The sequence below is a fragment of the Pongo pygmaeus genome, chromosome 10, assembly GCF_028885625.2.
Source record: "Pongo pygmaeus isolate AG05252 chromosome 10, NHGRI_mPonPyg2-v2.0_pri, whole genome shotgun sequence".
Classification (NCBI taxonomy): Eukaryota; Metazoa; Chordata; class Mammalia; order Primates; family Hominidae; genus Pongo; species Pongo pygmaeus.
In genome coordinates, this window is record NC_072383.2 from 121,609,511 (window position 1) to 121,637,085 (window position 27,575).

A 27,575-nucleotide genomic window follows, 5' to 3' on the forward strand; every position below is an offset into this window, starting at 1 on the left:
TGCAGACTACCTGGTGAGCAGGGCCCAGGAGGCCTTGGATGCCGTGAGCGCCCTGGAGGAGGGCCACGCCCAGTACCTGACCACCTTGGCAGGTGAGTGTAGCCAGGGCAGCGCGGAGGCGGGGGCTGTGTCCCAGTTCCAGTGCCCATGGCCACCTCTTGCCTTTTGGGAGGTTTACAGACAGCAGGGACCTCTCTGGGAAGCCAAGCAGATGCCCCCTGCCTGCTCCTTCCCAGGAACCCACCCCTGCCCTGTGGACAAATAGGCTTTTGCCTCTGGGGCCTGGGCCACCATATGTCTGCAGGTGGCAGAGCACTGAAGGGCCCAGGGCCACACACACTGCGGTGTGGTTCCCACTGCCTCCTGGACGTTGTCTTGCCGAGCCCTCCTTTCCTCTTCCTCCTCCTCCTCCTGGGATAGCTGGCCACTGATGGTGGTCCCAGTGCTAGTGTCTCAGTGTCATCCTCCCCCAACCTCGGCCCCACACACCCGCACAGATGCCTCCATGCTGGTGGCAGCTCTGACCCGCTTCTCCCATCTGGCTGCGGATACCATCGTCAATGGCGGTGCCACCTCGCACCTAGCTCCCACCAACCCTGCCGACCGTAAGTGGGTCCTGGGATGGCAGGTTCTGTCCGCCTCACTAGCTTGTCTACCCTGGGGGTCCTTGTGGGGCCTGTGGGAGCAGGGCTCCACTCACGGTCCTTTCTCACCCCAGGTCTCATAGACACCTGCAGGGAGTGTGGGGCCCGGGCTCTGGAGCTCATGGGGCAGCTGCAGGACCGGCAGGCTCTGCGGCACATGCAGGCCAGCCTGGTGCGGACACCCCTGCAGGGCATCCTTCAGCTGGGCCAGGTGAGGCACAGCTGAGTGTGGGTTTGAGAGGCTTGGGTTTGCCTCTGACCTCTGCACCCGCCTCTGGGTTGGCTGAACAGGTGTTTGTGCGTGGAGCCTGCAGCCTCAGGACACAGGGTGGGGACCATGCACCCTTCTCGATCCCTGTGGCCCCCAACCTCTTTCCCAGGCTGCCCGTGGGATTGAGGGGATGGAGGCTACCCCTGTCTGACTCCCATCCTCACCAGGAACTGAAACCCAAGAGCCTAGATGTGCGGCAGGAGGAGCTGGGGGCCATGGTAGACAAGGAGATGGCGGCCACATCCGCAGCCATTGAAGATGCCGTGCGGAGGATCGAGGTGAGCACGGGATCTGGGGACTCCCCTCATTCCTGTGGAGCTTTGGGGGCCAGAGGCCCCAACTGGGTTGGGTACAGGCTGCACCCACTCCTGCTCTCAGCCTCCAGACAGAGGACAGATGGTGTTTTCCAGGGGCCTGTGAGGTCAGAGCTGAGAGGGCAGGAGGCAGCCCTGGCTTTCCCAGGACCACAGTCCCCTCCTCCCAGCCAGCTCACAGCTCTGTTCTTGGGTGCAGGACATGATGAACCAGGCACGCCACGCCAGCTCGGGGGTGAAGCTGGAGGTGAACGAGAGGTGAGCCCCCCCTTCTGTCCCTCCAGGCCCAGCCTGAGGTGGGCTCCCCATGGCCCCTAAGGTTCTGCCCCCAACTGTTCTGCTCAGGGGAAAGGAAGGCCTGGCTCAGAGCAGACACTCTCTCCCCAGCTGCTGAGCCCTGCTGTGGCCAGGCCCGCCATGGTGTCGTGTGGGCTGCCCTGCGGGCTGTCCTGCAGAGCAGCAGCTAAGTCTCTCCTTCTCTCCCCCAGGATCCTCAACTCCTGCACAGACCTGATGAAGGTGAGGGGCTGTGACCCGGGGGGGTCTGCACCTGGAGGGCCACCAGTCATTGCTGTCTTGGTCTCGGCAGGCTATCCGGCTCCTGGTGACGACATCCACTAGCCTGCAGAAGGAAATCGTGGAGAGCGGCAGGGTGAGGGGCCGGCCGGCAGCAGGGCACAGTCCACAAGGAGCCTGACCCCTAGCCTAGGCCACCCTGGGCATGAGACCCCCCATCCCCTACCACAGGGAGGCCTCAGGGATTTGCCCTATGGCCAGAGTGAGGGGGAGAAGGGCCCTTGTGGACCCCTTTCCACCTTTGGTGTCCTTGACTGGCATGTCCTGCCCTGTTCTCCCATCGCCACTAGGGGGCAGCCACGCAGCAGGAATTTTACGCCAAGAACTCGCGCTGGACCGAAGGCCTCATCTCGGCCTCCAAGGCTGTGGGCTGGGGAGCCACACAGCTGGTGTAGGTTCCCCTGGGTAGGGGGGTGCAGGGGGCTGCTTCCTGCCAGTTGGAGCAGTTTGGGGGTCAACAGGGTGCAGAAAGTAGAGGGGGTGTGGAGTGGTGCCAGCTGTCCATGGGGTCAGAGACCCTGGCCCTGACTGGCCCTTGCCCCGCAGGGAGGCGGCTGACAAGGTGGTGCTTCACACGGGCAAGTATGAGGAGCTCATCGTCTGCTCCCACGAGATCGCAGCCAGCACGGCCCAGCTGGTGGCGGCCTCCAAGGTGAGCTTGCACGCCGACAGCAGCACACCGGGCTCTGGGCCCAGCTTGGCCTGGGCTGTGGCTGCCAAGCCCAGGCCTGCTGCTGCCCTGAGCTGGGAGACCTGGGCCCACTCTGACCTCTCGCCCCTCAGGTGAAGGCCAACAAGCACAGCCCCCACCTGAGCCGCCTGCAGGAATGTTCTCGCACAGTCAATGAGAGGGCTGCCAGTGTGGTGGCCTCCACCAAGTCAGGCCAGGAGCAGATTGAGGACAGAGGTGAGTGCCAGGTGCCAACGAGGGCTGCTGGCTCCCGAGACTGAATGGGGGTGGGCGCCCAGATGTTCACCCCCTTGTCCTCCGGCCAGACACCATGGATTTCTCCGGCCTGTCCCTCATCAAGTTGAAGAAGCAGGAGATGGAGACCCAGGTAGGTGCCCATGGCTGCCCCGTGACCTCTGAGCTCATCCCTCGAGCGAAGCCTGGACCCAGGAGAGAGCTCCCTGGGGAGGCTGGGCTGGGCTGAGCAGGCCGTGTGGCTACAGGTGCGTGTCCTGGAGCTGGAGAAGACGCTGGAGGCTGAACGCATGCGGCTGGGGGAGTTGCGGAAGCAACACTATGTGCTGGCTGGGGCATCAGGCAGCCCTGGAGAGGCGGCGGCCATCCGGCCCAGCACTGCCCCCCGAAGTGTAACCACCAAGAAACCACCCCTGGCCCAGAAGCCCAGCGTGGCCCCCAGACAGGACCACCAGGTGCCGTCTGTACTGGGATGGGGGAGTTCCTGGATGGGGGTGCCGTCCCCAGCCCTAGAGAGGCACATGGTGCACATCCCTGGGGAAGTCAGGGACCACTGACAACATGCCGGGAGGAGCTTGCTCAAGGGAGAGGTGGGGCCCCAGGAGCCTGGCCGTGACCACTGACCCCCCACCTTTAACCCCTGCAGCTTGACAAAAAGGATGGCATCTACGCAGCTCAACTCGTGAACTACTAGGCCCCCCAGGGGTCCAGCAGGGTGGCTGGTGACAGGCCTGGGCCTCTGCAACTGCCCTGACAGGACCGAGGGGCCTTGCCCCTCCACCTGGTGCCCAAGCCTTCTGCCCCACTGTCTGGATCAGTGTCCTCAAGGCCCCTGGCCCTTACTGAGCCTACAGGGTCCTGGGCCATGTGGGTGGTGCTTCTGGATGTCTGTCTCTTATTTACCTGCAGAAGGAACTTTGGGGTGCAGCCAGGACCCGGTAGGCCTGAGCCTCAACTCTTCAGAAAATAGAGTGTTTTTAATATTCCGAGCTAGAGCTCTTCTTTCTACGTTTGTAGTCAGCACACTGGGAAACTGGGCCAGCGTGGGGCTCCCTGCCTTCTGGACTCCTGAAGGTCGTGGATGGACGGAAGGCACACAGCCCGTGCCGGCTGATGGGACGGGGGTCAGGCATCCTGTCTGTGGCCTTCTGGGGCACCGATTCTACCAGGCCCTCCAGCTGCGTGGTCTCCGCAGACCAAGCTCTGGGTGGGCTAGAGGAATGTCGCCCATTACTCCTCAGGCCTGGCCCTCGGGCCTCCGTGATGGGAGCCCCCAGGAGGGGTCAGATGCTGGAAGGGGCCGCTTTCTGGGGAGTGAGGTGAAGACATAGCGGCCCAGGCGCTGCCTTCACTCCTGGAGTTTCCATTTCCAGCTGGAATCTGCAGCCACCCCCATTTCCTGTTTTCCATTCCCCCGTTCTGGCCGCGCCCCACTGCCCACCTGAAGGGGTGGTTTCCAGCCCTCCGGAGAGTGGGCTTGGCCCTAGGCCCTCCAGCTCAGCCAGAAAAAGCCCAGAAACCCAGCTGCTGGACCAGTGCCCTCAGGGAGGGGACCCTGCAGCTAGAGCAAACTAGGCCCTGGCTTTGCCCATCAGATTTGAATGAATGTGTGTCCCTTGAGCCTGAGGAGAGCGGCAGGAGGGGTGGGACCAGGCTGGGAGGACAGAGCCAGCAGCTGCCATGCCCTTCTGCTCCCCGCACCCCGTCCCCGGCCCCAGCCCCAGCCCCAGCCCTAGCCCTTTAGCCGTTCACCCTGTGCTCTGGAAAGGCTACCAGATACTGGCCAAGGTCAGGAGGAGCAAAAATGAGCCAGAACCAGCGCCTTGGCTTTGTGTTAGCATTTCCTCCTGAAGTGTTCTGTTGGCAATAAAATGCACTTTGACTGTTGTCACTGATGCCCCAGAGGGAGGGGCTGTGCCTGGCTCTTCATTCCTCCAGGGACACGTGTTCCCTTGCCTAGGCCCTGGCCAGGCGCTGGGGTGGGGACCTATTCGTGTCTGCATTTAATGCTAGAGTACTTGGGACTGCAGAAAAGCTCAGCAGGGCTGTCACTGGCTGTGTGTGTCTGCCTTCCATCTCTGGGAGGATTTATGGGCCTCAGGGCCCTCCTTTTACACAGGAGGCCAAGAGCCAGCTGCCTCCACAGAGGCCACCTGCACTCCCAGCCTCGATGCCCACAGCTTCCCTGGGGCTCCCAGCAGTTGCTGACCCCCTCAGTGTGTCTGAGACCATGCCTGACAGTTGCTAAGTTAAGGTGGGGACCCTGACTCCCGGCTGGCTTGGACTTGAGCCATGGCCACACACAGCCTTTGCACTTACCGGAAACCTGGAAGGGTGAACGTCCCTGGGTGTGTGGCAGCCTCACAAGCACCCACTTTACCCAGGAGCACATGCCAGAGGGAAGGCTGAGGTGGGGGCGCTCACCTGTACTACCCCTGCCAAGATCACTGGCATTTATGGAGAAACAGCACAGGGTGGGTCAGGGGAGAGAAAAGGCCCCTTGGCTGGCTCCTGTATGGCCTCAGACAAGCCTCCCACCTGTGCCCAGGTCTCCTGGAGGATGAAGTGAGGCCTCAGCTGGGGCTGCGTGGCCAGGGTGCTTGTGCCAGGTGGTTAGGGTGAAAGGGCCTTGCAAACTGACCACGAGGGCTAAGACAGACCCCGTGCCTGGCTCTTGTTCACACGGCAAAATGGCTTCGGAAAACACCAACGGAACTGATTCTCCACCAGATACAAACGAAAATCGACAGGCATTGACAACACTTAACTAATCATTCTTCAGTCCTCAATGACCAAACTTTGAGATGGAATCTTGCTGTCACCTAGGCGGCAATACAGTGGTGTGCGTTGGCTCACTACAACCTCCTCCCGGGTTCAAGAAATTCTGCCTCAGCCTCCCGAGCAGCTGGGATTACAGGCGTGCACCACCATGCCTGGCTAATTTTTGTATTTTTAGTAGAGATGGGGGCTTTGCCATGTTGGCCAGGCTGGTCTCGAACTCCTGATCTCAAGTGATCCGCCCCTCTCAGCCTCCCAAAGTGCTGGGATTACAGGCCACTGTGCCTGGCCGAAACCTTTAATTGAAAAGGCTGCCTCAAGTGTGGGGCTAGAAAGCAGGAGCTTGGGGTCTGGTCCTGCTCCCCCACCCTCTTGGACCTATCACTGCCTCTCCCTGGTCCTCCTTGTGAACGGAACACACAGCGGGAGGAGAGGCTCCCACAGGCAAGGTTCAGGAGCCACAAGACTCTGTGAAGTCCAGCATCCTCCCTGGACTGGACAACAGATTTGGCTATAAGCTTTCTGGCAGCCACTGGAAAGAAAGAAACTATCAGACACTTTATAAGGCTAATTGGCTTCTCAGGAAATGCTTCCCTCTTCCTCACAGAAAAACCACAGAAATTTCTCCTGCACATTCTCATAGAACAATGATGTGCCAGGAATGGCAGCTATTAGAGGAGACAGCAACAGGTGAGCTTGCTCTCATCTCAGTTCCTCAAGTCCCTCGCAGGGGCATTGTTACGCAGATACACAGCTCAGCCGGGGTGGTGAGGACGCAGGCACAGGGCTCAGCCGGGGCGGCGGGCACAGGGCAGTTCTGTAGCTCTGCAAGGAGGCAGAGTTTGCAGGGTCCCCTCCTCTCAGCCTAGAGAAGGAAGCAGCACCCACTGGGCTTTGAAGTGGGCAGAGGCAACCGCCTTCTTGAAACACCTGCTGGCAAGTCCCCAAAGCAAAACATCAGAGCCACTGGTTTTCCCACTAAAAACCAACACAGAAAATCCTAACAAGTACCACCATTCACACAGCACGTGGCGGCAACCTCACGGACAGAGAGCAGGCACAGTCTGAGCCCTGAGGTCACCCTCAGTCCCCTACTTGGACACAGTGGCTGTGATCCTGAAGACACGCTCTTAGACACAGAACATGCTCTGTCCGTGACTGCTGTTTATGAGACTCTGGTGACCAAGAGGGTAAGAGGCCCCGCCTGTGCCAGGGGCCCTGGACAGGCAGAGATTTTGTCTTCAGCTTCAAAAAACAGATGTCCCAGCCAGCTTCCCTGCTGGAACTTTGATCACTGATGTTTCAGAACCAGACATCATGAACATCCACGTCCTCAAGTAAATAAGTGACAGGCCTGTTACTAATAATTCTCTATTTATTAAAAAGGGTCCTACAGCTTTACAGCCACAGCACCGGACACGGCCCTGAACAGAGATGGCGAGCCTGGCCAGGGGCCGCTTTGCAACTTCGATGCCAAGCTCACGTTTGGCTGCGACCGTGGCCAGGCTGTGGCATCCCCGACAGCGGCCGGTGGCAGAGGTATGGGGACGGGTGGCACCGCTCACTCGAGAATCACAGAACATGGCAAGCCTGCCTGACTGGCATGGCAGTGAATCGTCCTGTACAGCTTCATTTCCTTTAAGAAAACAGTTACAGTAGAGTTCAAGTCCGAGAGCAGGAATGTACGGTCACTGAGGACAAAAGGCAGTGGCCTGGCCGGTGGCCCAGTGGGACAGACCCCGCTTCAGTTCTGCCTTCTGTCACCCTGGCGGCTAGGCACAGGTCAGGGCCCTGGATGCCTGACAAGTGACAGGGGAGTGGCAGGCCAGAAGGTCCACTGGTAAGCACCTCGGCCTTTTCGGTCAACAGGTGCCACTGTCCCCTGCTGGGCCCTGGGCCTTCAGCACACATGGCACGTGAAGATGAGGTCCCACAGGGGTGGGGGGAAGAGCAGGTGCAGATGGTCGGAGTGCAGCCCCGTCCCTCAATCCCATGGGGTGGGCTTTCGCCAAACCCCTAACGCTTCCCACCCTGAGGCCCAGCCACCAGCCAGTCAGGGGCAGAGGATATTGGCTAAGGGTAGCCTGGGTCAAGGTGGCCGGACGTCTTGACCACCTGTAACAGGGCAATGAACTTGGACAAGCCCTTCAGAGAAAGCAGAGCCGGGGCCTTACCCAGCCCCTAGCAGGTGTGAGTCCTGGCACCTGGGGAAGCTAAGGCACAGCACGGACACCCGAGGGGGGCACCGTGCACTGCTTGCACAAAAGGAAATTGCATCCACTTCATCGGCATTTCAATCTGCTCAAGACAGTATCTGCATTTTTTATAAAATTTCCCTGAATGGTCTTGGGAGTGTCAAAAAAGTTTTTTCAATATAAAACAGGAAAATCACACACGTAGTAAAAATATTGGGGGATTATTTCTTCATAGAAACCTTCAGGGCCGGCTCCAGGCAGGAGGGAGAGGAGGAGCTGGGGGACACAATTTGCTGTGCAAAGTCCCACTCGTGCGCTCCCCTCCCACACCGGTGGCCGTTCTCCGGCCTCTGGACTCGGCGGTGGGCCCAGTGCAAACTTTGCTTGTGGCTCTGAAGCAAGAGCAGCAGCCAGGTCAGGTGGTGACTATGGTGACCTCTCCCCAACAGATTCTGTGAGCAACAACGCAGCCGCAGGTGGCAGCCCGGCCACGGCGCTCTTCCAGGCCGGCCAGCGCCAACCCGCCCTCACCAGGGCTGCAGTGGCCGGTGGGTGAGACACATAGGACTGTCTTTCGAAAATAAAATAAGTATCATGAACCATGCTCATTAAATAAAACTGCAATGGAAGGACCACGATTCTAAGTGGGACTGGGGGAGAGGCCTATTTCTTCCCAAACATGAGTTCATCAACGCTAAGATACTTAGAAATCACACGGAGAATGCAAACCGATGCAACGCACAGGTGTCAGGCTGCAACCCGGCACACACAACTGCCTTGTTGCCCAAAGCCTGGGCTCCTACTACTCACCACTGACCTACAGTTCTAAAATCAGACGGACACGCTGGCCCAGGGCCCCAGAGCCCTTGGCACAGAGCGGACCTCCAGCCTCCTTCCCGTGAGCAGAGCACAACACGCCAGGCGGAAGAAGTCTCCCGGGAAGGACCGCGCCGGCGCTCACTGGAGGATGAAACCCGGCTGGTGTGGAGGAAGCCGAGGCGGGGGTCTCTGGGGGAGAGGTGGCGGATATGGGGACACGAACTGCGAAGAGAATCCTTGCTGAGTGGGGAGGCCCACGCGGGGGGGCAGGGGCGGGCACTGTAATCCTGGGTACGGCACGGCCTGTCCCGAGCTCATGGCCGCAGTAAACGGGGTGGCTAAGCGTCCTGCAGGCACCGGGGGTGGTGGGGGGGGGATGCGCCGAGGTGCAACGGCGGGGGGCCCACTGGCCTCTGGGGCAGGGTAGGGAAGGGGGGCAGTAGGTGCCAGTTCGGGCAGCCTGGGCGGCAGCGGGGCCAGGGCCTGCGGGAGTCTCTGCCCCTTTAGCACCATCTCCTGGAGCTTCTCGATTTTCACCCGTCGCATGTGGGCCAGTTTCCGTTTGCTCTGATAGACGTCAATGAAGGAATCCAGAGGAAGTTCTCCATCCAGAAACTTCTCTGCCATGTTCTGAAAGAGGCAGAAACCTGGTTACAGGGACAACCAGATGGGGAGGATGCTCCCTTCACGGGTCTAGGCACAAGGAGAGGCAACGCCCAGTTGCTTCCGACACTGCCCCTCCCTGTAACCACCCAGAGGGCCTCGCTCCTGCTCCAGATCCCAGAGGTCATGGGCTCAGGCTTCAGCATGGGCTGCCACTAGGTGGAGAGGATGACAGCCCTGCTGCGCACCCCACCACCAGTGTGACAGGCGGAGGAGCTGACTCCTGGGTCCCAGGCCCCTCTCGAGCCCGCTGGAGTCCAACACCTCCTTGCTTCCACGCGGCTGCACCCTGACTGACAGACTCGACCTGGGTGGGTAAGCAAGACAGAAACACCTGTGCCCACCGGGGCCACCCGGGTCTTCAGAGTTCATCAAACCCAGCCCTATCTTGGCAAGACCCTGCCGGCCCCAGCCTGCGACAACTGCGCACCATTCGACCTTGACTCATTTCCTTATCGCCTGGCGAGGCTCAAGGCTCTAATGCGCAGCTGGACGTGTCCCAGAAGCTCCGTAGCCCCCAGCTGGCCCTTGAACCACGGCACGTGGTAATTCGCCACTGGCCCCAAGGGCTGGAGTTCACAGGGTGGCACGCATGCCCTCTCTTGGCCCTCACTCACCCTGCTGCTCCCTGGACCCCTGCCTGGCACTTTCCCCAGCACACAGGCCAGGCTGCCTGCTGGCATACAGCCCGCACACCTGGGAGGCACCACCTCCTAGCCGTGGCGGTGTGGCACTCACGGTCCCTGGAGGCAGTGGGCCCACTGACTGCCCAAAGCGCCCCAAGGATTCCACCAAGGCTGGTTGGCTTTACCTCAGTGTCTTCCTCAATCTTGGCCCCTTCTGCCTGAAGAAGTGCTAACAGGGTCTCCAAGGAAGCGCTGCTAGACTGTCTGTCTGGAAAAGAAGCAAGAGGCACGACAAGAGTGAGAGGCGTCCAGGTAAAGCCCTTCATGATGCCGTCCACACAGACCACGGCTGGATTGCACCTTCCTTTCCAGGAAGCTGAATGTGAAAGGCTTGAAAACCTACAGGGGAAACAAGTGCACCAAGCCAGTACCCAGGGGCCAACATCCCATGTCAGAGCAACCTGTGTCACCAGCTGCTTCTACAGCCAGCTGTTTTCAAATATGGGACAGTGACATTCTCATCATGCCACTTTGTATTTCCTTTATGTTTTGAGTGGTAACTTACATCGAGTATACACATCTTAAGTGTATAAGTCAAATTTCCACGTGTTTAACCCCCAACCACCACCCCCGAGATCCAGACACAGAACGTTTCCACTGGGCGCCCTCACGCCCACTGCACCCGCCAGATAACCCCTACGCTGGCCTCCACCACCACAGAGGAGGTCCGCCTGGTCTTGACTCCACATCCTGGAATCAGAGAGTACAGGATACACTCTGCTGGCTTCTTCCACTCAGCACCGCGTCTCTGAGACCCTGCTCAGGTCTGTGAATCAGTTCATTTCTTTCCAATGCTATGTAGTGTTCCACTGTGTAAACAGACTTTATGTACCCATCACTCTGTAGACGGACATTTTTATTGTTTCCAAATTTTATTCTAAGGTAATAAAGATACAACATTCTTGTACCTGTCTTCTGAGAGACATTAATGTCCACTTCTGTTGGGTATACACCCAGGAGCAGAGCTGCTGAGCTGCAGCACATACACACTCTTCATTTTAGCAGGTGCTACCCAACAACCTTCCCCAGGTGAAACGAGAAAAGGAGGCGGCTGTGACGGTGCAGCCTACAAGGCCCAGATGACCCACGGACACTCCTACCAGCAAGATGCACGGCACCTCACCAGCACTTGTTACTGCCGGTCTTTTTACTTTTCGTCATTCTGGTTTGGGTGTGTGATCGTAAATTTTTACTGAAGTTAATGGAGAAAATGACAAGATGATAGCAAGTAGTGACAGACATCACTGTAAACCTCACTGCAGAAGGTGATCTTTAACCCAAATTCTTTTAAGGGATGGGGTCTCTGTCACCCAGGCTGGAGTACGGTAATGCAATCACAGTTCACTGTGGCTGCAGCCTTCAGAGTAGGTGGGACTATAGGCGAGCACCACCACCCCCGGCTTATTTCATTTCTTTTGTGGAGACATAGTCTCGCTCTGTCGCCCAGGCTGGAGTACAGGGCTGCAATCATGGCTCACTGCAGCTTCAATCTCCAAGGCTCAAGCGATCCTCCTTCCTTCGTCTCCCAAGTAGCTAGGACCATAGGCGTGTGCCACCACCCCCAGCTCCGACTTTATCTAAATGTCCCTTTGATAACTATCAAAAGCACTCAGGATGCTCAACAGTCTTTAATTCTGATGTCTCCTCCTAATGGCTGCAAATTAAAGTATGCCATTAAAATGAAGTGTTCCAGTGATGCGTATTTTTTTTTTTTTTTACCATTAACAAACAGCATAAAACAAACGGGCAAACGGCATAAGACATCTGTTTAATATCATAATTCAGAAAGCTTTTTCTATGCTGTTTAGAGAAGGTAGGGTCTTGAATTTAAAAAGTGGTTAAGTCTCCTCTTCTAAACTGGTGACTGCTAAACTGGCTGGCTTCCTCCTCATCTCCAGCCCCTTTTCCGGTAACTGCCCCAAGGTACCCACGTTTCTGCCACCTGCTTCACGCTGCAGACCCTGGAGGTGCGTGTGGACCTGGGCTGACCTCAGCAGTCACTGCCACCAGTCAGGGCCACTGGGAGGAGGGGGCAGTCCTGCTATACACCCTGCCCTCTTGAACCGCAAGTGCAGAGAGGCTGCAGGTCTGGGGGCCCTCCATATTCCATACATAAACTAGTCCAATACAGTGGCTCACGTCTGTAATAGCAGCACTTTGTGAGGCAAAGGCAGGAGGATGGCTTGAGTTCAAGACCAGCCTGGGCAACATAGCAAGACAACCTCTCTACAAAAAAATGAAAAACTAGCCTGCTTGGGGTAGTGCACACCTGTGGTCCCAGCTACTCAGGAGGCTGAGGCAGGAGGATCACCTGAGCCCAGGAGGTTGCGCTGAGCCATGGTTGCGCCACTGCACTCCAGTCTGAGAGACAGAGCAAGACCCCGTCTCTAAAAATAAATAAATAATATACATAAGCTATTTCTTCACTGCAGTAGAGTTGCTATCTTAACCTGAAATTTTTCCATAATATTTCTTTCCTGGTAGGGCAATAGCTTGAAAATGTGTCCTTCTCTCTTTATTCTCGAATGATCACCCTTAAAAAGTTACCTAATTTGGTCTTCTTTATCTGATAGGCTTCAAAGAGAACCTGGAGTTCCTGGTATTTCTGGGTCAAGCGTGCCTTCAACGTGTCCAGCTGGGGCTGGTACCGAAGGTTTCCTTCTGCTAGGCTCCGGTTGCTGGCAAGTGTCATTTCTTTGTTAAGCTGAACATTCTGTGTCTGCAGGGAACACACAAGATGATGAGAACCAAAAGTATATCAGCTCCTAAACCCCTGAGGTCCCCACGCACACCCCATGATCCCACTGCAGCTGCTGCCGCCTCACTGGTCTCCACAGCTGGCACCGCATGCCAGGCAGATGCTACCGACCCAGAGCCAAGCCCCCTGGTTTCTCATTTGGAGCTGCTGCCCGTCGTAAAGAATGAGGCCGACTTCCTTCCGGCACGTTTCCAGGACAGGCTTTGTCCTGTGACTCCATGCAGAGCCTTCCCTGCCACGGCTGCGCTGTGACTTGAATTCCTTACTACGGCCATTGTGCTTGCAGAAGTAAACAGCTGTAAAGATTTTAGAATCTGATTTTTTTCAAAACAAGTTTCTGCTGCTCCAGAGGAAGTTAAGGAATCACTTATCAGCAGGAGACCAGTTGGCATGATGTCAATTCAGGCTTCATAAGCCGGCTGAGAGGTCCAACCAGCAAGCTGAAGAGACCCTGGGAAGGAACTGTGTTCCAGCCACCGGGGTTCCTCTGTCTCTCCACGCCCGCCCCAGCTCTTCTGAGCCTTCCAGCTCCTAGCTGTTGGTGGGTGAGCAAAGCCAACCAAAAGCTGGGGGAAGAAGGGAGACATATTTTGCCCATCGGGGATTTCATTTTGTCCTTTAAAGCAATGACAGGCTACCCTGGTAAGTAGAGAAGAAGCCACATGCCCAGAACTTAGGGGAGAAAGACAAGAGTAGAAGGTCTGAGAAAAAAAGGCAAAACGCTCCTAGCAAAACTTAGCCAAAGTTTAAACAAAAAACACAAATGCGTGGGTACCCTACACTTCCCTTTTCACTCACTGGTGATCGGCTTCCTCTATCACAGCCCAACCGCCGCCACCTAACTTTCCTTCCACACTGTCAGTTTCAACAGCACGCGATTCCTTACCCAGTGTGTGTCCCTGTTTCTCTTTAAGCAGCTCTTCTTCAACCCCACCCCAGTCATCTCATTTTCCCCTTAATATTTTCTACCACCCCACCCAGGCTATTTTTGCTGCGACTTCCTTCCTCTTGGTAGCTCGAGTACAGATTCCTGGCCATGCTGCCTCTGCTCCCCACCCCCAGTCATACTCGTTGATTGCTGTCATGGTTCCTGGTGCGCTCACACAAGTGCACATGCACCACACACACAAGGAAGAGGCTCAGGGAATCAGAGAAACAAAGAAAGAAGCCCTTGGATCCATGCCTCAATCAGGAGATCCCTAACCCCAGCAGGAGGGCTCTTTTCAACAGACAGTGATCTGCATCTCCAGACCGATAGCTGCACCCAGGGCACTAAAGATCAGGCTCTGCTGAAAACCCGACAGGATTTAAATGACAATGAAAACCAAGCCTCTCTCCCAACTCTAAAGTAAAAGCTAGGAGTGTCCCCGAAATGTGGGTAGTAGAAATGCTTTCATCTCTTCTGATGCCTTTAGCAAAAAAGGAGAATCTTGGGACTGGAAAGACGCAGTGTCACTCGGGTTTCTGAGAAGCAGTGGGGCTCCCGTCACCCGCTTCCCCACCCACAGGGCAGCTCTCCATGGGCTTTCTATGCCAGGCCCTGCAGAAGCGCCTTTCCTTCCATTGTTAAGCCATTTAAAAGAACAAACAAAAACCGCTGTATGGCCACTCTGGAAAACAGGCACTTTTTAATAAAGCTGAATATGTAACTACCCTATGACCCAGAAATTGTACTCTTGGGCATTTATATCAGAGAAATGAAAACTTACATTCAACAAAAACCTGCCCAGGACTGTTGAGAGCAACGTTTATTTGTAACAACTAAAATCGAGACGCAGCCCAGGTGTCTTTTAACAGGTGAATGGTTAAACAAGCTGCAGGCCAGCCAGGCCACAACATACCACTCAGCAGCAAAAGGAAGAAACTTGACTGGCGGGACTGAGAACGCTCTAGGGAATCACACTGAATGAAAACAGCTAACCCCAAAGGGCCACTCACTCCACGACCCCATGCACACAACACCCTTGAAATACAAAATCACAAAAACAGAGAACAGATTAGCGGTGTGTGTGGGACTATAAAAGGCCGACATGACGGATTTGCACGGGGACGGAGCCGTCCTGATGTTCTGTGTCCTGGCAGTATCAGTGCCCCGATCCTGGTGCTGAGAGTGCGTTGAATTTCACCAGATGTTACCCAGGGGGCGGCTGGGAGAAGGGGACACAGGATCCCTCAGTATTCTTACAACTGCATGTGAGACTACGAGCATCTCAAAATAAAATTTAACCATAAATACAACCACCAACCACTGCTGAGATGGCTTTTTCCTGCTGGTCTCACCTGGCGGATGAGAAGGGCACGCTGTCCAGGCTGCATTCAGAGACAGGCCTCGCGCTCCTGCTCCCAGCCCCACAGTTGCATGTGTTCCATCACTCTCAATCAATTATTTGTTCAATAAACATTTACTGAGCGAGTATTATCTGCCACGCCTGGGGTTAGGCACAGGGAATTCTGAGAAACAGGAGTGCTCCCACCCTCAAATAAACTGAGTCAAGCATAAATGGAGCCAAACTCATCAGCCCTGATCTGTGAGGCCCCAAATGGCCTGGTCCCCACCATCCCTTCCCGGTCAGTTCTGAGAAAGGAGGTCCCTAACCATCCTGCCTACACCAGCAGCCACCCTCTGTCAGCGCCCACGTCTTTTGTGGCATCGTCACTGTCATCAGTGAAGATTAAATCTGTTGTCTCAATCACTGTCTGTCCCAACACTAAATACAGACAACACACTTGTCTTTGGCATCCCAAGCACTTTGCACACATCTGCCACTCAGTGAAGATCTGCTGAATGAATCAGAGAGCCCCCCACAACCCCAAAAAAGCCAAAATTCACTCAAAGCCAAGCCTGGCAAATCAGGGAGGTAACAAAACTGTGGAGGAAAAAAAGCGACCTAAATTTGTTGAGCACTAAGTGCCTCCAATCCTCGATGAAGCAGAGGCGCTCCCATCAGAAAGTCACTAGAGACTGAGTCTGAGGGAGGGTGTCACGCTGGACCTTAAAGTAATTGTCAAACAGAATTTCCTCAAAAGTCCTCAGTCAAGGTAGCACACAGCAAGTGCAGGTCTCCCACGCAACCACTTGAAAGACAGCTCAATGCAGCACCGACCGACATTCCAGCAGGCGGCCTAGACTACCCCACAGCAGTCTCAGCCTCGGCTGTGCCTTACGATCCCCGTTTACTGGGGAGTAGGGAGGCTGCTGTTACAAATCTCAATGTCCCGACCAACCCCCACCTGTCAAGCTCTTCAGGAGGGGCCAGGCATGGATGCTGCCTTCAAAGCTCCCTGTTGATATATACTGCTAAGCTGAAGACTTTTGCTTCAGTTTCACCATAAAAATGCATCTACAAAGAAAATCTTATTTCCGTAGGGTTTAAGTCAAGTCAAAATCACTTGTTCTACATATTAGAAAGTCCTAGAGGAGAAGAACACAAGGAAAGCGTGCACTATAATAAAAAGACAACTCACGTGTCCACATTTCTGGGGTCTGGGGAGAAAAGGCAATTTGTTTTGTATAGGACACACATAAGCCACCAGGCATCAAAAGAGGCCAAATAAAACTCCAACTGAGGCCGAGTGCGGTGGCTCACACCTGTAATCCCAGCACTTTGGGAGACTGAGGCAGGCGGATCACCTGAGGTTAGGAGTTCAAGACCAGCCTGACCAACATGGAGAGACTCCTTCTCTACAAAAAATACAAAATTAGCTGGGCATGGTGGCACATGCCTGTAATCCCAGCTACTCGGAGGCTGAGGCAGGAGAATCACTTGAACCTGGGAGGCAGAGGTTGTGGTGAGCCAAGATCGTGCCATTGCACTCCAGCCTGGGCAACAAGAGTGAAACTCCGTCTCAAAACAAAACAAAACAAAAACAAAAACAAAACTCCAACTGAGGACTGTTAAACTGGCAGTGATTTTTTTTATATCCTTTGGGTATTCAGATGTTTTTATATAAATACGATAACTTGTTTTAAAAATTGAGACAGAGTCGCTCTGTCACTGAGACTGGAATGCAGTGGCGTGATCTCAGCTCACTGCAGCGTCCGCCTGCCAGGTTCAAGCGATTCCCGTGCCTCAGCCTCTAGAGTAGCTGGGATTACAGGTGTGTACCACACCTGGCTAATTTTTTTTTTTTTTTTTTTTTTTGTATTTTTAGTAGAGACGAGGTTTTGCCACATTGGCCAGGCTGGTCTTGAACTCCTGACCTCAAGTAATCTCCCTGCCTCGGCCTCCCAAAGTTCTAGGATTACAAGCATGACCCACCACACCCAGACAAATACGGTAAATTCTAAGTGGCCACCCAGAGAATAGCCACAGCACCCTGCAGGATAATGGCAGTGGGGACAATGGCCAGGATGCAGGTGCTGAAGGTGGATGTCTTTTCTTAAGAATTGGATAAAACTTTTTAACACTCAAAACCTGCCCCAGAACACACCTTGGATGCTACAATCAATGTAGAAACTCTTTCCTCAATCTTTTCGTTGTTACGGTTGGAAAAAAAAAAAAAAAAGGGAGAGGAGAAACAACAGCTTTGTTCATTTGCAAAGCAAAGGCAAACTGGCCAGGACAGGCCCGGGAGGCCTCCACGGGCGCAGCACACACCACTCAGCAAGGCCCAGATGGCAGCCACTCTGGCCACATACACCCGGCTCTCCACCCCTCTTGGACTGATTCCAGCCTCAATGTCTGTGACCAAATCTGTACAGTAAATCTGAGAATGCTGAGAGGTATTTTAGGAACCATCAAACTAAAAAAAAAAAAAAAAAATCTTAAGTTGCCACTGTCTTTGTTTCATGGTAGGCACCAACAGATACCTGAAATTGAAAACAGTGATGCCAACCTCTTAATCATTCTCATGATCCTTTTTGTTAACCATAGAAAAGTCTTTTCAGGAAATAATCTCTCTGTGGTAAAGAAACATCTTATAAATTTACTCAGTTTCACTTCAGTTTCCATTACTTCTCGTAAGTGAAGAAAAATGAGATGCCTGATTACAGCACTTGTAGTAGGACCTGGCTTGTCTAAACTTATTTCTGCCCACCTATCTGTGCATGAGCACAGAGAACTCTCTGGAAGCATGCTCACCCCAGGGTAACAGCAGCAGCCCGAGTGGTATGATTTTTTTACTTTCCACTTTCTACTTTTAACTATCACAGTGTTTGATTCATTAGAGCAAGCATGCATAACTTGGTAGAGAAAGCGTTTTTTTGTTTTAAGTTAAAAAAGTATCTTATATATACTTATCCAGGCAGAAATGTGGAGGTCTCTTTTTATCTCTTGGGATGCTTACATTAATATATGTAACTCTCTCAGAACACACAGTCTGGCTGGGCATGGTGGCTCGTACCTGTAATCCCAGCACTTTGGGAGGCCAAGGCGGGCGGATCACTTGAGGTCAGGAGTTCGAGACCAGCCTAGCCAAAATGATGAAACCCCACCTCTACTAAAAATACAAAAAAATTAGCCAGCTGCGGTGGCGGGTGCCTATAATCCCAGCTACTGGGGAGGCTGAGGCACGAGAGTTGCTTGAACCTGGGAGGCAGAGGTTGCAGTAGCTGAGATCGCACCACTGCACTTCAGCCTGGGCAACAGAGTAAGAATCCATCTCAGAAAGAGAAAAAAAACAAAACAAAACCACACACTATCTCAAATGCACATGTCATTATTTCTTTATTTGGGTTGGGGGAGTGTGGTAGAAAATAAAGTCAGCAAGAAAGAAAAGAGATCTACAGTCCCCTCTGCATATACCATGGCTGCTACAAAGGAGAGGCACGCAGGGGCAGAGACAGGGGCGGGAGACCGCCTGCAGCTCTGTGGCCAATGCTGGGTCAAGGGTGTAGGTTTCCCGTGGATGCTTTCCAGACCAGACACTTCTACAATGTGAAATTCTGATTCCAGCTGGCCAGTGTCTAGCTCCTCCATCTGTAATTATAATTGTGCCTTCCTAAACACAAAGGCAGACAAATCTGCCCACATTTCCAAGCTAAAACTTCTTCATGGAAAGATACTCATAGCAGTTCTTTTTTCCCCTTCACACTGTAATATAATACAACAACTAAGTAAGTGACATGACTGAATTCAATTAGCAAACTTGAACAAACAAATGGGAATCCTTAATAGCACCGGAAGTCCTTTAAATGCTCAAAATCCAGTGTGTACTTGGAATTTGGGCTGCGTTAGGATAAAAACAAAGTATGCCCGCACCTACAGCATTCTCAGAAGGCATAGTATTTATGCAAAGTAAATAAATCACATGTTATTTAACAAGCAATCTTTATTGTGATTTTTTTATTTTTTGAGACAGGGTCTTGTTCTATCGCCCAGGCTGAAATGCAGAGGTGCAATCATGGCTCACTGCAGCCTCGACCTCCTGAGCTCCAGCGATCCTCTCGCCTCAGCCTCCCAAAGTGTTGGGATTACAGGCTTGAGCCACTGCGCCCAGCCACAAGCAAGCATCTTGTTAAACAAGCATTAGGTCCAGGAATATAAAATGCTCTTCCCACCAAGACTGTTCACACTGGCTATTCAGCCTGGAACGCCCTCCTATCCAAATCTCTGCTGCAAACCCTACCGTAACCAAGGTCTTAGCAATGGAGCCTTTTCTAAACTTCCCCCAGCCCCACCAACGCCACACAGAGCTAGACCCTTAGTGGTGGGCATTCCCTGAGGCCCTGCTTGATTGAGATACAATTCACACCTCATTCAATACATCTACTGAAACCATTCCGCTCAAGGGTGTCTCATGTATTCACAGAGTACACCTCTGGCTTCACTGTATTCACACTGTATTCTTCTGTGCTTGTTTGTTCATCTATTCATACATCAAAAAAATTTTTTTCAGGCATCATCACGGGCTGGCTCTGGGAAGTACAGGCAATGGAGACAGAAAAGTGAACAGGAAGGTGAGGTTCCTGTCCTTAGGAGAGTGCAGCTACTAAATATGACAAACAGAATCGTAAAATCTGTCCACTGCTAGACCGGGTGCGGTGGCTCACACCTGTAATCCCAGCACTTTGGGAGGCCGAGGCGGGTGGGTCACGAGGTCAAGAGATCAAGACCACCCCGGCCAACATGGTGAAACCCCATCTCTACTAAAAATACAAAAATTAGCCGGGCAGGGTGGTGCCCGCCTGTAGTCCCAGCTACTCAGGAGGCTGAGGCAAGAGAATCACTTGAACTCGGGAGGCAGAGGTTGCAGTGAGCCAAGATTGTGCCACTGCACTCCAGCCTGGTGACAGAGGGAGACTCCGTCTCAAAAAAAAAAAAAAAAACGAAAAACAAAACAAAAAACCTGTCCACTGCTGTGTCATGAAGGTGTTTTAAGTCTCCTGGGAGTGACAGGATGCTTGTGGTGTGCTGAATGGTGTGCCCCCCTCCCCCAAAGAGATGTGCCTACACCCTCATCTCTAGAACCTACATTTATTGGAAAAAAGGTCTTTGCAAATGTAATGAAGTATCTGGAAATGAGGCAATCATCTTTAATCATCTAGGTGGCCCTAATCCAATGACAAGAGTCCTTTTTTTTTTGAGGCAATCTGGCTCTGTCCCCCAGGTTGGAGTGCAGTGGGGCAATCTCGGCTCACTGCAACCTCCGCTCCCAGGTTCAAGCGATTCTCCTGCCTCAGATTCTCCTGCCTCAGCCTCCTGAGTAGCTGGGATTACAGGCGCACGCCACCACCCCCAGCTAATTTTTGTGTTTTCAGTAGAGACGGGGTTTCACCATGTTGGCCAGGCTGGTCTTGAACTCCTGGCCTCAAGTCATCTGCCCGCCTTGGCCTCCCAAAGTGTTGGAATTACAGGCGTGAGCCACGCTGCCCGGCCGACAAGAGTCCTTTTAAGAGACACATGGAGAAGACAGAGGCAGACGTGAAAGCCATGTGAAGACGGGGACAGCATGATGTAGTCACAAGCCCAGGACGCCAGCACATGTGAGAAGCTGGAAGCCGCAAAGAAGAGTCCTCCCCTAGAGCCTCCAGAGGGAACAGGGTACCCTGATTTCAGACTTCTGGCCTCCAGAGCTGTGACAGAATTAAGTTTCTGTTGCTGCAAGCTGCCCAGTTTGTGGTCATGTTACAGCAGCCACAGGACTAGTACAGTGCTGGAATCTTCCACCTGTTCTTGAAAACCACTGTCTATCCTGCTCTGTGCCCCAGCAGCCACCTGGCTGACCTATACCAACCCTTCACCGGGACACTCACCCTCAGGTTCTGGTTGGATTCAGCAATGAGGATCAACGGTAGGAGGAAGATGAAAAGGGACAGCGGAGATGGGGAGTGTTCCCCGGGTTGCCTCGCTGAGGTGGGGCTGCAGCTGGGCCAGGTCCTCCCACCCTCCCTTCCTCCAAGGCAGCCCTCTCCCCTGCCCCTCCCTCAGGCCTGAAGTGAGAAGTGCATGGCTGTTGCTAATCCTGCATCAGGCTTTGGGGGTCTCCACGCTGCCCTCTCCTTGTGGGGAATCCCTTTATTCAACTCCTTACCAATCCCTCATGCTGACTGTGCCATGTCTCACCAAAAGCCTGACTGAAATAGTTAGAACAGTTTACCCCATGACACAAAATGACACTTGAGCTCACATCCACTCTTTTAATGGTGACCATAAAGCCCGTTAAGAGCAGAACCATGTCTTAATCATTCCCCTGTGCCCAGAACCTAGCATAGTGCCTAGGCTAACACAGGCACATAGCTAAATACTTGCTTGGCTGGGCACGGTGGCTCACGCCTATAATCCCAGCACTTTGAGAGACCGAGGCGGGCGCATCACTTGAGGTCAGGCATTGGAGACCAGCCTGGCCAACATGGTGAAACCCCATTTCTGCTAAAACTACAAAAATTAGCCAGGCATGGTGGTGTGTGCCCGTAGTCCCAGCTACTTGGGAGGCTGAGGCAGGCAGGAGAATCACTTGAACCCAGGAGGCAGAGGCTACAGTGAGCCGAGATCGTGCCAATGTACTCCAAAAAAAACTTGCTCAATTTCAACCATAAGAATCTTCATAGTTGGGGCCTCAGGCCACTATCTGTCAGTCATTATGAAAATCCTGCTAAGTTTTTTTGAAGATTAGCCTTTTTGAATGTTCAAATTCGTAAACAGTAACGTCATGGGTTGATACAACCAGCTATAAACTGGGAAACTACTTGCATTCCTAGCTTTTACTCCAGCAGTGATAACAGTTTGGCAGTGAAATGGAAAGGGGAAAAATGAAGATGATCACACTGATGGCTGGAAAGCGAAGCTACCCATTAACTGTGGTGAAACACACACACAGAGACAAAGACACAAGCTGGCTTTGTGCGACGCTTCTCTTCACTGAAATCAGCCCTCTCCCACTTAGAAAGCATATCAGAATGTTAGAGTAACATTACTGTCATGAGAGCCTTGAAGCCACTATATTTACACATGTGTAATTTACACACCGGTGCAGTAGCTCACGCCTGTCATTCTAGCACTAAGGAAGTCAGAGGCAGGAGGATTGCTTGAGCCCAGGAGACCAAGACCAGCCCAGGCAACGGAGTGAGGCACCGATCTCCACAGAAAGGAAAAAAAAAAAAACAAAAAAACACACACACACAGAAAAACCCTAATCCCAAGCTTCCATATCTACAGCTCATCAGGGCCACAATGACATGCTCCAGCACAGTGGTTGGCCCATTCATCTGTTCGTTCATTCATACAAGAAATACTTGGGAAGCACCTCTGTGTGCCAGGCTTGGGGGAGACACCATCATCACAGGGAGTCTGGCTCAGAGTCTCAGTCAAGCCCATCCTCCCACGTAAGGCACTGAGCGTTGTGCACTGCCCAACTCCAGGGGGTGCCATTCACTTCGTACTGCAGCAGTGCATACACGCACAAACTGCATCTGCTCTTCCAATAAAAGGCTCAAAAGAGAAAAAGGGGAAAAATCAAAACAGATGTGATTTTAACGGTTTAAGTAAGACAAGTTACTGGTGCTGATCTGAAAACTTTGCTCTTGTCAGCATCTTCCACATTTCAACAAAATTTGCTGACATTTGTTGAGCATGGCTAGCATGTGCCACCTTCTCTTAGTTCCACTGTCTCCATTCTATCCTCTGCGACAGTGAGACAAATTTGTCCTCATTTTACTCAAGAGACAGGAAACACAATCTTAGGAAGGTTAAATGAGCTGTCAAAGTTACAACTGCTAGTAACTCCCTCCAGAGCTGCGATCTTACTACAGTGCAGTGGCTCACGCTTGTAGCCCCAGTTACTTGGGAGGCTGAAGCAAGAGGATCACTTGAGCCTAGGAGTTCAAGGCCAGTCTAGGCAACATAGTGAGACCCTATCTCTAAAAATAAATTATTCCAGGTATGGTGGCTCATGGCTGTAAACCCAGCACTCTGGGAGGCCCAGGCAGGCAGATTGTTTTAAGCCCAGGAGTTGGTTGGAGAACAGCCTGAGCAACAAAGTAAGACCCCATCTCTACAAAAAATTAAAAATGAGCCAGGCATGGCAGCATGCACCTGTGGCCCCAACTACTGGGAGGCTGAGGAAAGAGGATTGCTTGAGCCAGGGAAGGCAAGACCGCAGTGAGCTGTAATCGCACCACTACGCTCCAGCACAGGATCAAACGGAAACCTACTAGTTTACTATTTCTCTATTTTCACGTTATAGCAACAATCATCTAAGGTTCATTGCTATTTATATCTTTTTTAAAAAACCTTTTATCGAAGATACTTTCAAAAAGTAAAGGTAGAGAGATGAGTATGATGAAACTATGTATAACCGTCTCCTAGGTTCGACAATTAGCAACATTTGCCAATCTTACTTCATCTAAACTCCCACTTTTTTTTTAAAGTAGTTTAAAGCAAACTTCGAGCATCATCATCATTCACGCTTAAAAATTTTACATTTCTAACAGGTAAGAACTTGTTAACCCTGGCTACAATACCATAATCATATTTAGCAAAATTAACAATAATCCTTTAATATCATCCTCTGCATGTGTTGGCTCAAATTTCTTCTATAAAAAACTTTTTGCCTCATCTATCTGACTATGTGAAATACAGTTTATATAGGAAAAGCTGGATAAATGCTTGGTTTTTTTTTTTTTTCTTTTTAAACCAACTTTTGGAAGACTGAGTTCATACCTGAGCAAACTCCAAAAATGACCCATAAGCTTTTTGGGAGTATCATTATGAAGTGATGAAGTTTTTATCTCCGATAAAAGGCTGTTCTGGGACACCACTGCTGCCCTGCTCTCCAGTAAAGTATGTCTAAGACCCACCCTGTACATTTGCTGCCCCCAAGCTGAGCTGGCCCTTCTCAAAGGAGTACTAGTTCCTTTTGGTGGGAAATTTGATTTTCATCTTTTCCTCTCCAGATAAAATTAAATTCAAAGTTATCTATAACACAAAGAAAAGGAATAAAACAAATCTTAGCTTTTGTACTATTCTACTACTAGAAATATTCTCAAATTGCATTAAGACCTTAAATGCAGCAGGCTTATGGGTTACGTTTGATAAAGAAAGGCTGCCGTACATTCAGCTAGGTTAACTGCATCTCTTTTTATTTTACTATACTTGATTTATCGCACCAACTAATTTCAAGGTAAATTTCACCAAAGTAACATGCAATTTGAGTTTGAGCTTTACATTAAAGGCTAGGTTATTTAAAAGCCCAAATTCACCTTCATTCAGTAAAAAGATATTCCCAATGACAAACTCATTTCACCAGTCTCCACCTGAATTCAGGTGTTCAGGTGAAGCCTGTAATCCAAGCCTACGATGCCCCATAGATGTGCTGTAAACACATCAATGTGGCTTAATTCAAATCCAGTTTTACTGAAAAAAACTTAACAGTTGCAGAGTTGGACTATTTAACATGTTGACAAAATTAAAAGATCTGCAAATACAGAAATATAGTTAAAGAATCGGAGAACATTATGAAACAGTCCTAAAATACGACAATCCTGGGGGTTGTGTGAAACCATCTCCAAGGCTACAGCCCACTCAGGAAGGAAACTTACCAGCTGCTTATCGAATGTTCCACCAAACAACCCACTCCACACACAGAACCTCTAACTTCCAACTATTAGATTAATAAAGATAGCTATTTTTATCGGAGACATCAAAATCCTTCTTGAGAGAAAACTTGCTTCCCTCGAAAAGGAACAGACAGTGGGATCTAGACTCAAACGATTCCCTCCATATGTAGCTGACGTGAATCTAAAAATTGGTACGTGTGAGTGCAGCTAACCACAGAAACACAAAAAGCTAGGCTCGAAAATAAATGGACTATTCCTAGGTAAGATGGAAAGTGACACACTTGACAGTTTCTAGGGCTGGCAGGCACAACTTACCAAGGGTGGGTTTGGTTTTTCCTAGAAGACATATTTTCTTTTTCTTTTTCTTTTTTTTTTTTTGAGACAGAGTCTCACTCTGTCACCAGGCTGGAGTGCAGTGGCACGATCTCAGCTCACTGCAACCTCCACCTCCCAGGTTCAACCAGCCTCAGCCTCCCAAGTAGCTGAGACTACAGGCGTGCGCCACCACATCCAGCTAATTTTTGTATTGTTAGCAGAGATGGGGTTTCGTCATGTTGGCCAGGATGGTCTCGATCTCTTGACCTCGTGATCCGCCTGCCTTGCCCTCCCAAAATGCTGGGGAATACAGGCGTGAGCCACCGCGCCTGGCCAGAAGACATATTTTCTAATACTCAGAGGAAAAACAAGCTCTCCCTTCTTCTTGGACTTATTATGTGGATGATGGTGTCAGTAATAAAGAAATATACTAACAGGTGTCAATGGTTCTGATAACTGGCATATGTTATAAAACGTCCTAACTGGCTTCAGAATAACTGGAGACCTTGGAGGAAGGAGGGCAGGAGTGAGGATCAGAAGACAAGATGGGACACCCACACTGATCACAAAGTTAACTGCCTGTGTCCTCTGGCCCTATCCTAGGCCTTCCGAATTAGAATCTCAGCAGTAAAGGCCAGGAAACGCACAGCGGAGCCCTCCACTCCACATCATCAGAACCAGTTAGGTCCCTGTAACTGAGCAGTTTGGTTAAAGCACACACTAAACATTTTAAAGATCTGTTGTCAATGTTTCATTTAAGGTAAAGGTCTTTTCTTAAGAGAAGGGGTCCACTAGTTCAAGTTCCAAAAGTTCTTTTTCAAATAGACCACGTCTTTTCATGTGGGGTGAGAACTGGACATTGGATAAGCAATCAGAGGGCAGAATCCTTTGGGAATTCTTCCACTTTCCCCCTATCTAGTCCAAACCTAATTCACCACCAAGTTTTCTTTCGAGAGAATCAATTTATATCAATGCTTTCCAAAGCACTCAGTTGACAGTTTTTGTAGAAATAACTTTCTCTTCGCACTCATGCAAAAATCCAGTTGCCCAGGATTTAATGAACCACAGAACTACTGTAACAAAACCAGAATGAACAGATCTGGGAGTGAACACATTTGATCCTGTGTGTGTATGAGATTCCAGTGTGGGAGCAGAAATGTCCAGATACCTAGTCATGAGCATGAGGGGTGTCAGTTAATAGCTTCTACTCCCCTCCCATCTCAAAAAAAAAAAAGCAGCTTACGGAAGACAGAATTCCTAAATTCTGATTTTCTGATTAATAGTTTCTGGCCAGGACCAACAACCAAAGCATTCATTTGTTTAGGAAGAGCTTCGGGTTTTATTGTTTGTTTTGCTTGTTTTTTCCCCCTCATCTCTATTTCCTTTTTACAATTTCTGGAAATTCATGTCTAAGAATTCTTCGGACTAGTCTTTACACAGGTGCAGATAAGAAAGTGCCTATCCAGGTGGACCCTGGATTTATGTTTAGTAAGACGGTATCTTTTGACAATTTTGTTTAAAATTGTTTAAAATACATCATGACATGAACTTTCCAACACCTGACCCGGAATTTGGTTCAACAGATAAAATTTAACTCTCAAATGACTCCAATTACTCATCTTCTGTTCTGTTTAAATGAGAAAATGCTATTCTAACAATGGAATTCTTTTTTCAGTCTGTGGTTAGGGAAAGGGATTAGTCAAAAGGGAATCTGTTGAGATTACTCCACTGAAATTTCATAATAAAAAAACTATATAATCATATTTCATGTAGGGGATCAGATATTTTACCTAAAAACTGCCTAGACACTTAAGACTTACTAAAAAAAAAAAAAAAAAGTTAAATGTTGATCACTTTAACGGATTTGTTTTAAACAGATTTCAAAGATGTTAACTGCATTATAATTTATGACAGCAAAAAAGTGCCTAAATATCCAATAAAGGAATGGTTATATAAATGACATATCCACACGAAAGATCACATAGCTGTTAAAAATCATGTCATGTAAGAATATTCTGATTTAAAAAATAAGAAAATACCCAGAGTATAACTTTAGGTTAAAATCAAACAAAAACTCTACAAAAACTCTAAAAAATCATCCCAAAAGGGGACAACAAAGGAAAAAAACTTAAATGCTTTGTTAACAGTGTTTATCTCTGGGTAGTGATATGATGTGATTACACTTTTCTTCTTTATGGCTGTGTTTTCCAAATTTTCTATAATAAACATGTAAAACATTATTTTTAAAAGCTTGATTAGTTGGGATCAGAAATAAAACATACTATTATACTTCCCTGCCTTCTTAAACAGAGTACATGAAACTAAGGTAGCTTTCCTTGATGATCTAGAATTGTCGTTATGAATATCAAGTAACTATGGTGCTGTCTCTGATAGAGCAATACCCTTGGGCTATGGAAGCAGACGGGTATGTTTCTCCCCTAAATAAGCATTTGCCAAAGTGTGCCCCCAAGGACTCAGTCCTGTGAGCTTTTCTAAGAGCTGCAATGAAGTGTGAATGAGAAATACTGTGTAAGCTGCCCCTCTGGAGCTTCACCACACTCTAGCAGAAGAAACAAAACCTCTCTTGGCCGGTGTGGTGGCTCACGCCTACAATCCCAACACTTGAGAGGCCAAGG

The 27,575-nt window shown here is 50.9% G+C and overlaps 2 protein-coding genes across 5 annotated transcripts in view; one reads left to right on the forward strand and one right to left on the reverse strand.

Moving 5' to 3' along the window:
- Positions 1-4,617, forward strand: part of HIP1R (huntingtin interacting protein 1 related) — a 27,954-nt gene extending 23,337 nt beyond the window's left edge. For both annotated transcript variants that reach the window (XM_054441886.2, XM_054441885.2), the window contains exons 20-32: positions 6-92; positions 498-605; positions 719-855; positions 1,083-1,193; positions 1,429-1,487; positions 1,718-1,748; positions 1,819-1,881; positions 2,096-2,196; positions 2,352-2,457; positions 2,589-2,712; positions 2,802-2,863; positions 2,979-3,185; positions 3,377-4,617. In XM_054441886.2, the coding sequence (XP_054297861.1) occupies positions 6-92; positions 498-605; positions 719-855; positions 1,083-1,193; positions 1,429-1,487; positions 1,718-1,748; positions 1,819-1,881; positions 2,096-2,196; positions 2,352-2,457; positions 2,589-2,712; positions 2,802-2,863; positions 2,979-3,185; positions 3,377-3,424 (1,244 nt within the window). In that variant the 3' untranslated portion in view covers positions 3,425-4,617. The remainder of the gene's footprint in view (positions 1-5; positions 93-497; positions 606-718; positions 856-1,082; positions 1,194-1,428; positions 1,488-1,717; positions 1,749-1,818; positions 1,882-2,095; positions 2,197-2,351; positions 2,458-2,588; positions 2,713-2,801; positions 2,864-2,978; positions 3,186-3,376) is intronic.
- Positions 4,618-6,865: 2,248 nt separating this feature from the next.
- The window catches only part of VPS37B (VPS37B subunit of ESCRT-I), a 30,582-nt gene continuing 9,872 nt past the window's right edge, over positions 6,866-27,575 (reverse strand). For 2 of the 3 annotated variants that reach the window (XM_054441911.2, XM_054441912.2), the window contains exons 2-4: positions 12,419-12,590; positions 9,997-10,079; positions 6,866-9,152 (exon numbers count right to left, since the gene is read on the reverse strand). In XM_054441911.2, coding sequence (XP_054297886.1) covers positions 8,661-9,152; positions 9,997-10,079; positions 12,419-12,590 — 747 coding nt within the window. In that variant the 3' untranslated portion in view covers positions 6,866-8,660. Of the gene's footprint in view, positions 9,153-9,996; positions 10,080-12,418; positions 12,591-13,515; positions 15,887-27,575 lie in introns of those variants that run through there. The other variant, XM_063647149.1, reaches the window with a different exon arrangement.